The sequence below is a fragment of the Cyprinus carpio genome, chromosome B13 (genome assembly GCF_018340385.1).
Source record: "Cyprinus carpio isolate SPL01 chromosome B13, ASM1834038v1, whole genome shotgun sequence".
NCBI classification, from domain to species: domain Eukaryota; kingdom Metazoa; phylum Chordata; class Actinopteri; order Cypriniformes; family Cyprinidae; genus Cyprinus; species Cyprinus carpio.
The window spans coordinates 20,136,004-20,149,108 of record NC_056609.1 but is presented as its reverse complement, the minus strand read 5'-3'; the positions used below and the strand labels follow the sequence as shown (position 1 = coordinate 20,149,108).

General features: G+C 35.7%; 1 protein-coding gene across 1 annotated transcript; it reads left to right on the top strand.

The window, feature by feature from the left end:
• Positions 1–3,363: 3,363 nt before the first annotated feature.
• On the top strand, positions 3,364–12,934 carry LOC109056102 (hypoxia-inducible factor 1-alpha inhibitor). The gene is made up of 8 exons (XM_042737170.1): positions 3,364–3,761; positions 5,246–5,496; positions 6,101–6,249; positions 6,427–6,572; positions 7,166–7,272; positions 9,773–9,836; positions 9,924–10,034; positions 11,991–12,934. The coding sequence occupies exons 1-8, from the start codon at positions 3,573–3,575 to the stop codon at positions 12,045–12,047; spliced, it is 1,074 nt and encodes a 357-aa protein (XP_042593104.1). The 5' UTR covers positions 3,364–3,572; the 3' UTR covers positions 12,048–12,934.
• The last annotated feature ends 171 nt before the right edge of the window (positions 12,935–13,105 follow it).

Here is a 13,105-nt window from a genome sequence, read left to right as displayed (position 1 = left end):
CTTCCGTTTTTTATGTGTTCACATGAAAGCAGGGTCGTGACTGGAAAGTTGGCCTTGCCATGCCATGCCATAATTTGCAGTGGGGCAAGAGAGTGAGGTGACACACTGGAAGAGAACAGGTTTAGACTCAGTCATGTTTGGCATGTCCCATGTCAGCTAGGTTGTCTGATACATGGGAATTCACAGCAGAGAACATTCTTTTATATTGAATTGTGTTTATCCCTAAGCTATTATTATTAAAGATCTGTTACAAAATTATAGTATTTTTTTTTTTTATATTGAAATACAATATTCAGCTTATACCATGTTATACTTTTTTCTTTTGTGTGACTGATGGCCATGTGCTCTCTCAGCACACTTAAATGATGAAACAATCCACAGAAATTGGGAAAATTACATTTAATGGTTCTGAGAAACCTTGACTAATAGGATTTATGACTTAAGACATCTGGGGAAAGAACACCAAGAGGTGGCTAAGGTCAGCATGGATGTGAGTGTAGCGGTGGGTGGGAAAGGACTATTTGTCTTCTCCCTTTGACATTCTCCAAGTTTTGTACACCAGTTGATTCACATTACTTTCAGATGAAAAGATACACTCCAAAACACAGCTAAAATATTTAAAACATTATAAAGCAGAATTTGATATGGCTTACCTATTCCTAAAATGGTCAGGTATTCAGACAAGGCAAGCACAGTTTTTTTTTTTTTTTTTTGTTTTGTGAAAATGAAAAAGAAACCATTGATTTGCATTAACAGGTGGATTTAGAGAAATATTTGAGTTTGGCACAATAGTTCCATCTGCTGGTGATTACTGACACGATCACTAGATCATTATGTTCGGTAGTACTAAAACCCGGAATAGAATTAGCATTTTATAGCCTGAGGCTTCCCTCTGTATTTTCCTGTGTGCTTTTATACTGACCATAAAATATTTATGAAGAGCTAAATAAGATCTGTGGTGAACATTACATCTCAAAAGGGAAGTGCAGCCACTATGTTAATATAAAACAAGTTGCTATATTCAGACTAGGCCAAAACAAAAATATTAAGCATGATATTAAACACAACAAGCTTTGCCCCCAGAAATGATTGTTTTAGTTGTCTCTGTACAAAAGCCAAAATAATATTTAATTATCTTTAAAATATTTAACAAATACTAGAATAAAGGAGACACGTTTTCAATTAAATTTAGGACTTTATTAGTTAATTCATTGAATATATAAACAAAAAGCGTCAAAAGCAAGGAAAACTCCCTAGAAAGACAAACTATTATTTAACAAAGGTGCATTTCAAGGCGACAAAGAATACCCCCAACCCCACCCACACAAAATCGGATGCATTTGTTTTAGTTAAAAAGTTTTTGTAATTTATTTTTTCTCATATTTTCCCTGCACCCCCTTGAGTCAACCTCGTGGTCCCCGGACCCCACACAGAAAACCCCTGAACGATAGTGGGCCAACTTTAGGTAGCACGGTTAAAAAAGTGCCAATGATCTCAGACGAGTTTTGGCGCCCTCAGGTTATCTGTTGACTATATTTAATAAGAAAAGCATCTTTTAAGGTTCAAGGGAAAAGTGAAAGAAAAAAAATAGGCTAGACTAAAGTTAACACTGTTTGAAAAGGTTACTTTGTGTCATTTTTCACACATACAAATTGTCACAAGAAGCAGTGACAGGTGATTTGGTTACAGATATTCTTAAAGGTACAGTTCATCTAAATATATATATAAAACATGCCATTATTTACTCAAGTATGCAAATCTCTGAAACATTTTCCAAAATATCCTTTTGTGTTCAACAGGGATCATAAATATCCTATAATATGTATTTCATCTGCAATAAAGGGGGATTTGTATGTGTTTTTCAAAATTATATTTATAAGGTCTAGTCTGTGAATCCCATTACCAGGATTCAAAGTTTTGGGGTTTATTTCCAAGAGTGCTAGCATATTTGGGCCTGCTGGTGCTTATATGAAGGTTCTTCATAATCCACATCATAGTATGGTATAGTATTTTCACTTAGATGTATTTCTCTGTAGTTTAATAAGAAAGTGTTTTTCTTCATGTGATAAAATAGATACACACACACATGTATATAAAGGATACATATAAAAAAATATAAAGATAGCCTACATACCCAGGTAACTCGAATGAATCTACTTAAATATTGTTAGCCCCTTTTTATAAAGGGGCTAAGAATATTCTAGTAGAATCAATATAGCACAATAAAGTATGGCCGACCACGAAGCGACCAGTTGTCCAATATCCCCATCTACTGTTCAATCCGCGCTTTGGCAAAACCTTTTTTTCATACACTGGTCAATGTAAAAATGTTGGGCTAATTCCATCCATAACTTTTTACACATTTTTATTGTTTATTTTATAGCACTGTATCTTTTTTTACGCCTGAGAGTGCAAAATTAGGCCTAATAGCTACATCTTTAAAAGCCATTTTCTCGAATTAGTTTTTCCCTCCTGAACTGAGCCAGACGTCTCCACTTCATTAATTTACATGCAACAAACTCTTCAGTTTTAGTGTTTTACAAAGGCGTTTGTTTATCATCCTGATTTATTTAACATTTTATTCTTAAAATCAATATGATGACTGACTGTTGACGTAATTTTCCAAAAAAATAAAAAGAGTCTATGATATTTTCTGATTTATGGAGAGATGAAACGTTTTTTTTTAATATAATTTGTATGTGAAATTAATCAATAATTTTGCATCTGGCTTTATTCAGTTTTCAGATTCTGTTTTGGAAATGCATGAAAATGATTGGACATTTAATTAGATGGTGCCCATTTGCATATATGGCACTTAATTTACAGCGATTTCGTTGACTTGATTGCAAATTATTGCACAGATACTATTTAAACTGAACTGAGCTGCATGATGACATCACTGAATTCAATGATGAACTGCCTTTAACTGTCATTTTGCATTATTGACACACTGTTTTCCTAATTAATGTTGTTCAGTTGCTTTGACGCAAACTTTTTTGTTTAAAGCGCTATATAAATAAAGATGACTTGACTATTTAAACACATTTTAGAAAACGTGTAATACAAAAATACTGTCGTAAATGTACTGTGAACAATCAACGAGGAAAGTATGGTGATATTTAGGCTATTGGTTGTTTGTGTTGTCTTACCCGATGGTGACATTTGTTCATAGTTTTGCTTTGCTCGTGTCTTCCGTTTCACGTCCGATTAATGATTACCCTGTCGGCTTTATTCTGAAATATTTTTATCAGTTAGCATATTTGTAATAGTTTCCTTACTGCTCACCCACTCATTCATTCATAAACACCGGCGTCCAACGGTTTAGTGACCTTTATTTTGAAAATCCAACTTCCGGTGGGTGTTCTGAAAACATCGGCAGTGTTTCTGTTTTCGCGCTGCTTGTTGTGTGACTGCACGGCGGGTCGCTCCGCTCGTCTGTTCGTGTTTCTGTGGGGTGTGTGAAAGGCTAGGAGCGGTTCTCGCTGCTACTCTCTCAGCTCAACGGCTGTGCCGTTCACCCTCGTGTGACTTTATTGTGAAGTAACAGCAATCCTCTGGCGATCTCAGAGGACATGGCAGCTGTGACCGTGGCTGAAGCGGACCCAGCAGAGACCGACGGAGCTGCCGCCGCCGCCGCCTTTACGGATCTACGCGACCCAGGCTGGAATGAATCGCAGCTCCGGCAATATACTTTTCCAACCCGACAGATACCGCGACTGTCTCATACTGATCCGCGTGCGGAGGTCCTCATCAATAACGAGGTATGTTAGCAGATTTATCCTGCATCGCGTTAGAGTGCGACGGACTCGTTCGGATGGGTGCAAGGTGCACTAAAATGAAAGGATGATTTAACCAAACTCAGCAGGCAATTAAACGCCTTTGTCTAACATAAAATCATAGACTGTGCTGAAATAATTGTTGATAAGACAATTATATGTGTTTGATAAGAGATCCTTTCAGTACATCCGATCCCAATAAGCAGACAAATCTGGTCAGTTATAAATCTACATTTATTCCTTAGTTATAGCATAACGTTAGAGGCTTTTGTAACTGCCATGTTAAGTTATGTTTTAAATGAAAATTAGTAAATGGGTCGTTTTGTATAATTTCCGCACAAAGTGAGAAGTTTACAATACATTATTGCAGTAAGATATCGTAAATGTAAATAGTGCGTTTCCTAAAGCCGTTTAGCATTCTAGCTAGATTTTATAACGTTTTTTATAACATTTATTCCTATGATTTAACGATAGATTAGAAATATAAATATTTATAGTGGTTTTACATGAACAAGGGAGGGGGTTCCTGAACCAAACAGAAAGGAAAAGTATGAAAAAAAATCATATACATGAAAGTATAATTAAAGCTTCGCTATGTACCAAAAAACAAAACAAAAATCCTCCTGTGGTAATGGGTTTTAATGAGTTTAGTCAAAGCACGTTTTACATCGTTCATTGTTGTGTTGACGGCTGTCTCGTGTAAACAGTAGCAGGGGACTGTCTTAGCTGTTCACGAGTCAATGCGTTTTAATTCTTTTAGAATGAATTCAAAAGGTAATAAAATTATCCTTTTTAATTAAATGAGTGTATCTATCTATCTATCTATCTATCTATATATATATATATATATATATATATATATATATATATATATATATATATATATATATATATATATATGATCTTAGGAACACTACTGACGCATAGTCCAATGTTAAGTTATTTAATAATTATTATTTTAAAAATATTAAATATCATGTATATAGCAGTAATTTACATTAAAAGTGTGTGTCGCTGCATGGCGGTTTGTTGCTGTAGCGGTCGTCTAGTGTAGCTGCAGCGGAGCGCGAGAGCAGTCTGGCCGTGCGCGTGCTGGAACAGTCTACGTTCTTCTAGTCACGTAGCACTTGTCACTTTTTTTTTCATGCTGCAGCATCAGTATAATTCTGTGTCAAATAAACCCCGAGCCTTGGCGGGGTCGCTGCACGACTCGGACCGTATTTTTGCAGTAACATTTAAGCTCTAGTCTAAATATTTGCATTTGAATGCAGACATGAGTGTGGAAGTGTGTTTGGTGGTACAGGAAACATACAGTGAAGTCAAAGGTGACTGTGCTTACAGAATAATGAAGCGAAACTACAGATGACCCACCCAGAATAGCACTACACTGATCTGTTGTTTTTGAAAACAATTATGTGACTAATATTAATTTTATAAGTAGTTAATTTAATATTTTTTTTCTTTTTTAGGAGCCTGTTGTATTAACAGATACCAGTTTAGTATATCCAGCTCTAAAATGGGACATACCCTACTTGCAAGAGAACATTGGAAATGGGGACTTCTCTGTTTACATAGCAGAAAACCACAAATTCTTGTATTATGATGAGAAGAAGATGACAAACTTTCAGGACTTTGTGCCCAAATCTCGTCGAATAGAGATGAAATTTTCTGAGTTTGTGGAGAAGATGCATCAAACAGAGGAACAAGGTGGAAAAGATAGGTATGTCAATGTGATTTGCTTTAATGTTCCTGATAAACATGTTTAAAACTGCTGGTTGAGGTGATTTTAATTAATTTATTTTTTTACTTAAAAAGTGAAGACACTTTGATTTATGGCTCTAAGTTTGCTTGCATTAAAACAAACACGGTTGCTCTGTCTTTTTTCCTTTCACAGTAAAAACTCCCTTTAAGTATCGAATAATTGTACATTTGTGTACAGTGTATGTTTAAAATTGACCTTGACTATAAAGTTTGGAGCTGTTTATAATGACATGAACAGTAGATGTGTGGGGGAAAAGTGTTGAGATGCGTGAAATCCAATCCAGGAAATAAAATCGCTCCGGTGTATGACTAAGCAGTTAATTCTGCCAGCTGATGTCCAGGCCACATCTCTGACCTTTTGATACTCTGCTTTGGTGGCATTATCGCTGTATCATTTACAATCATCTTGTTTCTGGTTCCCGGCCTTTAACTGTTTATCTTAATTAATAAATATTAAGCAAATTCAGATAGATACTTAGATGTTGAATAGCATTTTAAAGTAACTTGATTTAATTTGTTTCAACATTTTAACTTGAGAAATAACATTGCTTTTTAATTTGTAGAGTGTACTTGCAACAAACTCTGAATGATACAGTAGGCCAAAAAATAGTGGTGGATTTCCTTGGATTCAATTGGAACTGGATTAATAAACAGCAAGCTAAACGAAACTGGGGACCGCTGACCTCAAATTTGCTGCTCATAGGCATGGAAGGTACAGTTTCAGTGCACCTTACTTTTTATCCAAATAATTGTCATTATTAGTTAAATTTTGATTGGCTTTTCCCTCTTGAAAATTGTCCTTCGTTGTTTACGTTTAAGTTGGTGAGTTGTTGCAGTAATCATCGTCTAATTTTTTGTGTTTGTTTATCCACTCAAAATGTCACATCAGGCAATGTGACACCAGCACACTATGATGAGCAGCAGAATTTCTTTGCACAAATCAAAGGACATAAGAGATGCATCCTCTTTCCTCCGGATCAGTTTGACTGCCTCTATCCTTACCCAGTTCATCATCCATGTGACAGACAGAGTCAGGTATTATATGTTTGATAACACTCTATACTAGTGGTTCTCAAATATTGGTGTGACATTACCCCAGAAGTTTACAGTCTAAAAAATATACATTTAAAAAATGTTCAATATTATGTGTCTAATACTGTATTGCATAGTCTGCGTTGTACTTGAGAAATGTACATTCAAACAAATGTTGGCAATATCAGCATGCAAACAAATGTTGGCAATATCAACAACAACAACACAAAAATAAAATATTACATTAATCTGTTTTAGTCAAATTACTTTTTCCACTCATTTGCCATGGTTATGACCATCAGTGTGGCAAAATGATGGCAGTGAATACAAAAACATTAAACATATAAACAGACATGCCAAGTATGATTTATACTAGGTCCTAGAAAATATATTTAGCACAAATATTTAATCCGCAATCCTTCTCCATGCATAGCCCTGGTACACTGAAATGGATTGTAGATTGAATGTGAACAAAATATTGTTCTTGGTATGAAAAGTTTGAGAACCACTGGCTAAAAATATTTGTTTTTCAGACACTTTAAGACTGTAATGATAAAATGTTTTTCAAGTTTTTTATTTTTATTTTGCATTGATAGGTTGATTTTGAGAATCCCGATTATGACAAGTTTCCTAATTTCAAAAATGCTGTTGGATATGAGGCTGTTGTGGGACCAGGTGATATCTTATACATCCCAATGTACTGGTAAGATTGCTTTCAAATACACAGAAAAGATGGATCACAATGATTACTTTAAAGGTCCCCTGAAGTGCCTTGAAACACGCAGCATTATTCTATGTGGTGACGTAATTTCAACTGAAACAGGAAAAGAAGGCAGGGCATTTCAAGCAGCCCCGCCCCCTTTTTAAAATAGCCAATAGTGTTTTGTTTATATCTGCTCGGCCAGAGCTGTTGAGCTCGGTAAGGCCAAGATTGACAGCCAGAGTCTAATAGATTACCCCCTAGATTCAATATGAAACTCTTAGTAAAACAAAATAGTGGTCATAATCATGCTGAGGCTGTGTAGTTGTAAAAGTTTTTTATATATGCCGACTCTCACATATAATCCGCTCCATGAGATCGTGTTTCTAGTCCGGAGCCAAAGTCAGGATCAGACTGTGTGCACTGCCGCAGTTCACGTGAAACAATGTGAAACCAGACCTCATTTGCACCAATCGAAAGCATATTTACACTGTCTGAATTGTTCCTTATCACCTACATTGTGCACTACGAGCCTTTCACTATCCAGGAAATACCACACTGTGAACAAGTGACCGATCTCAGCCGACACTTCAGCCTCTATTTATAGTGCAGGGGGTGCGTGCTTCGGATTCTAGAGAGCATTTGATTGGTCAGAAGATTTAATGAGAAGATCAAGTACATTGTAACGTCAAAAAAATTGCTGAGCTGTTTTGGCGGAAGTGACGAACTGCAAGCTTTGACTGCTTAAATCTTCTAAATGCCAATTTTGCCACTGTTTTAGTGCAAACTGCCTTTTAAATAACCTTAAGACTAATATATTGATACTTACACCCCAAAAAACTTTAATTTTGATTTCATGGGGACTTTAAGATGAAGTGTGTAATTCAGCCAGTCTGCATCAGAGTTTGAGGCAGAACTATCTGTTTGACCAGCCAGTGCTAGATGGGAGGAGTGCTTAGGAAAACCTGTTAGGAATATTTTATTAATTCTGTTCAGTAGTGCAGAAGTACTCTTTAGTTCCCATTACTTTTTTTTATTTTTCATTTTAGTGCAATAAATTAATTGAGAGAACATTTGTTTTATTTCACACATACATACACGTTTGTAAATTAATAAATGTGGTTTAGTTTTACAGATCTTTCCTAATTAATATGTTTAAACAGCTTGAAAATATCAGTCAGTGTAGTGTAGAGTAGACCTGAAGTGATCCGACTAGTGTTGGCTCTCTCTCTGTTGCGTGCCTCATTCGGCAGGCTTCTGCCTCCATGGGCTGCTGACTTAGTTTCAAGCCTGTGAGAGTGACTCAGGCATGACGGCTTCCTCTTCCAACTCCTTGCTCCCCCTAGTTACTGGAGGGCAAAATGATGCCAACCAGCTGTGTAATTGTACAGTTCATACTTTTTCCTCATGGCTGCCTGAGTGTGAACATCTCTCATCTTCTTTTAACCTAGTGTCACAGAATAGCACAGTTTGAATTAGAGAGCAAACACAAAGTGTTGTACTATTTTCCAAATGTTCTCAGAGTTTCTTTTTATGAATATCTGAACTCTAATTCTGGCACATGGACAAAGAGTGGTGCACAGGGGCATCAGCTGCATTTGTTCGTGAAATCATGCTACAAAAATAAAGCCTGTTGCCCTGTAATTGTTCAAGTCTCTAAAAAACTTTCAGAACAGGTTTTCCAAAGTGCAGTTTATGTGTGTAAAGTGCACATCATGTGCTTTACATAAGTGACTATATTAAGAGAACAGACATAGAGGAAGGAATGTCCAGGGTGGGATTTTAAATGTTTTTCAGTTTAACTTTCCTGCAGGCATGGTGCTCTTACCTAAATTGTCTGTGTCATAAATACCGATTGAATGTTATCATATATAAAAGCTTTATGGAAGTTTTTTTTTGTTAATTAATTTAAAAACCTTTTAAAAAAATTAATTCCAAAATCAATTTCAACCTAAATAAAAAATGTTAAAGCAATCCTAAACTGAGTAAACAAAAATTTAAAGTAAATTATTTAAATTAATAAAATATTTTTTATACTATACTGTTTAAAGGTTTGGGTCTGATTTTTAAAAAATGTTTTGAAAGTTGTCTTATGCTCACTAAGGCCGCATTTATTTGATCTTAAAATACAATAAAATTCTGTGAAATATTATAAGTTTAAAATAATTATATATATATATATATATATATATATATATATATATATAGTATATATATATATATATATATTTTTTTTTTTTTTTTTTTAATATATTTTAAAATGTAATTTATTCCTGTGATGGCAAAGCTGTATTTTCAGCAGCCATTAATCCAGTCTTCATTGTCACATGATCCTTCAGAATTCTTCAGTAATATGCTAATTCGGTGCTCTTTACTGTCACATATGAACAATTTAATGTGTGCTTGCTGAATAACAGTGACCCTAAACTTTGACCCTAGTGACCCTAAAAGTTTATGAAATTATCTTAAATAATAAATGTTTGCATTTTTTTACTTGATAAAGGTGGCATCACATTGAGTCCCTGTTAAATGGAGGAGTGACCATCACAGTAAACTTCTGGTACAAGGTATGCTTTTGCAGCACCATCTCATGCACTGTAAACATGATATACAACTTTGCACAAATCAACCAGTATTGTACAAAATATTTCCAGGGGGCACCAACTCCAAAGAGGATAGAGTACCCATTGAAAGCTCATCAGAAGGTGGCCATTATGAGGAACATAGAGAAGATGTTGGGAGAGGCCTTGGGGGACCCGCACGAGGTACAGAGAAGTAGAACAGTCAATCAAAGCCTTTTCCGTTTTTAGGTCCTCAGATATGAATAATGCATTAAGAAATTCCCTGTGTATTTTGACCTTGACAATAACCTAATTACAAGTATATTTGTGGCTAACCTGCTTTAAACCTGAATAAAATTGTGCATGCCTACATTTGACTGTGACTTGAGCAAAAATAACCTTTTTCCTCTTTCTACTACTTTAATTGTTTTGTATTGGCGGGTCTTAATACGTCCTAATTCACCCTATCACAAATAAAGGCCTTAAAATTTTCTTAAATGAAAGCAGAAAGTCTTAAATTCATGAAGTCATTACTGGCAGATATTCTCTTTTTTAAAATTTCAAAAAAACCTTAAAGGGTTACTCCACCCCGAAATGAAAATTTTGTGATTAATCATTTACCCCCATGTTGTTCCAAACCCGTAAAAGCTTAGTTCGTCTTCGGAACACAATTTAAGATATTTTGGATGAAAACCGGGAGGCTTGTGACTGTTCCATAGACTGCCAAGTAAGTAACAGTGTCAAGGTCCAGAGAAGTATGAAATGCATCGTCAGAATAGTCCATCTGCCATCAGTGGTTCAACCGTAACGTTATGAAGCGACGAGAATACTTTTTGTACGCGAATAAAACAAAAATAACGACTTTATTCAACAATTTGTCTCCTATGTGTCTCTCCACAACACTGTAGCGCCATTTTGGAGAATATGAGCTGAACTCAAACTGCATACGCTCTTCTGTTTCAGCCGTGACACAAGGATACATTTTCTACGTGTATTTACTCTGTGTTTTGAAAGAAAAAAGCGCATCCTTGTGGCGCGGCTGACACAGAAGAGCGTACGCAGTTTGTGTCCAGCGGATATTCTCCAAAATGGCACCATGGTGATGTAGACAAATTATTGAATAAAGTCATTATTTTTGTTTTCTTCACGTACAAAAAGTATTCTCTTTGCTTCATAATGTAACGGTTGAACGGCTGATGGCAGATGGACTATTCTGATGATGTCTTTCATACTTTTCTGGACCTTCACAGTGCAATTTATTTGGCAGTCTATGAAACAGTCACAAGCCTCCCGGTTTTCATCCAAAATACCTTAAATTGTGTTGCGAAGATGAACTAAGCTTTTACGGGTTTGGAACGACGTGGGTAAATTTTAAGGGAAGTCGTGGCCTAGTGGTTAGAGAGTTTGACTCCTGACCCTAGGGTTGTGGGTTCGAGTCTCGGGCAATACCACGACTGTGGTGCCCTTGTGGTGCCCTTGCACCGAACCCCCAACTGCTCCCCGGGCGCCGTAGCATAAATGGCTGCCCACTGCTCCGGGTGTGTGTTCACAGTGTGTGTGTGTATGTTCACTGCTGTGTGTGTGCACTTCGGATGGGTTAAATGCACAGCACGAATTCTGAGTATGGGTCACCATACTTGGCTGTATGTCACGTCACTTTCACTTCACTCACTTTTAAATGATTAATGACAAAATGTTCTTTCGGTTTGGAGTAACCCTTCAAGTCTTTTTGCTTCTCAAGGAAATTGATCTCATCTTGATTTTAGAATCTTTTGACAATTGTACTGGAAAACAAAACAAAAATTCTTACAAAGAACATAATTTTTTTGCAGTTTGAACAGAAAATATAAGTAGTTATTTTCATATTCTTGTGGTTGGGAACTGAGGTATTAAACCTATTTATATTTGATTAATGAATTAAAAAGTGTTGGAAATCAATTGGGAGTTATGTTATTCAGACTTTGCAGTGTTGCTAATACAACACAATGTTTTCTCCTGAGACATTTTTATGAACAAAGCATAATGACATTTTGTGTTCCCTTCAACTTATTCCTTGAATTTTCTTTACTTGGTCTTAAAAAGTCTTTAATTTAACTATATAAAAGCCGCATAAATCTTGAAAGAATACATTTTATATTGATTGTTGTCTGTTTTCCACAGGTTGGTCCATTGCTGAACATGATGATCAAAGGCAGATATGACCATGGACTGAGTTAATGGCCTGAGCTGAACCCTCTTTAGTGTGCTGCTAAGACGGTCTGTTCATATGTATGTGTGGATATGAGTATATGCCTTTGTGTACATTCAGACTGTTGAAATGCCAGTGCATGGCAGTATAAAGACTTTTGCCTTTTGTCTGCTTTCATTTACTGGACCCATTATAGCTAGTTCTATATTGGTATAAGGAGAAAACCACTGGTGAGGAATCTTGAGTTGATCTCTCCTTAAAAAAGTCCTTAAATTCACATGTGTGCTGCATTATGTGCTAAAAAATAGACAAATGCATTAGCAGAGCCTGTAAAGCACTTTTACACCACCCAGAGCGCCTGTTGTCAGGTTTTGTCCCATGTTGGGACAAAGAAGGTGCCATATGTCATGATTAAACTCCTGTGGTTCAGAGTCCGTGCAGTGAAACTGGCAGAGTGCCTCGAAGTTATATCCACAAAGGAGGATGATTTACAACTTGAAACCTACCTTCGGCTCATTGACAGTTTTAAAGTGTTGATACTATCATGATTCAATGTTTTTTGTGTTTGCTTTTGAATTCAATCTCATGGGTTAACAGTGTTTCTGTTAGCATAGAAGTAATGCAGAATACAATGGTCAGCCACAGTATGTTTTTAAAACAAAGGATGTCTTATCCTTTTGTAGGCGACTCACTGAATTAAAATTTCCATATATGCATTTGTAATTATTTCTTCTTTTTTTTTTTTTAGCTATGTGTACATTAATTCAAATGTTTTTAGTTTCTTGGTGTTATATTTTACAGTGTAACATTATATGGTACCATTTCTGTAAGGACTGTAATTCAGAACAAACTACACTTAACTGTCTCCATGAATTGAAAGGAAATAAAAGATTTCGAATGGTTTGGTCTAACTTTATGCTTTTGAAAATTCATTGTAACTTTAATTTTTTTTTTTATCCTGTTAATTGCTTTTTTTGTTGTTAAAATGTGTGCGTTTAAGATAAAACAAAAATGCGCTAAAAGCTGAAATTGAGATTACCTACACTAGTTTGGGGTCAGTAAAAAAAATATAATTGTTTTTCAAATA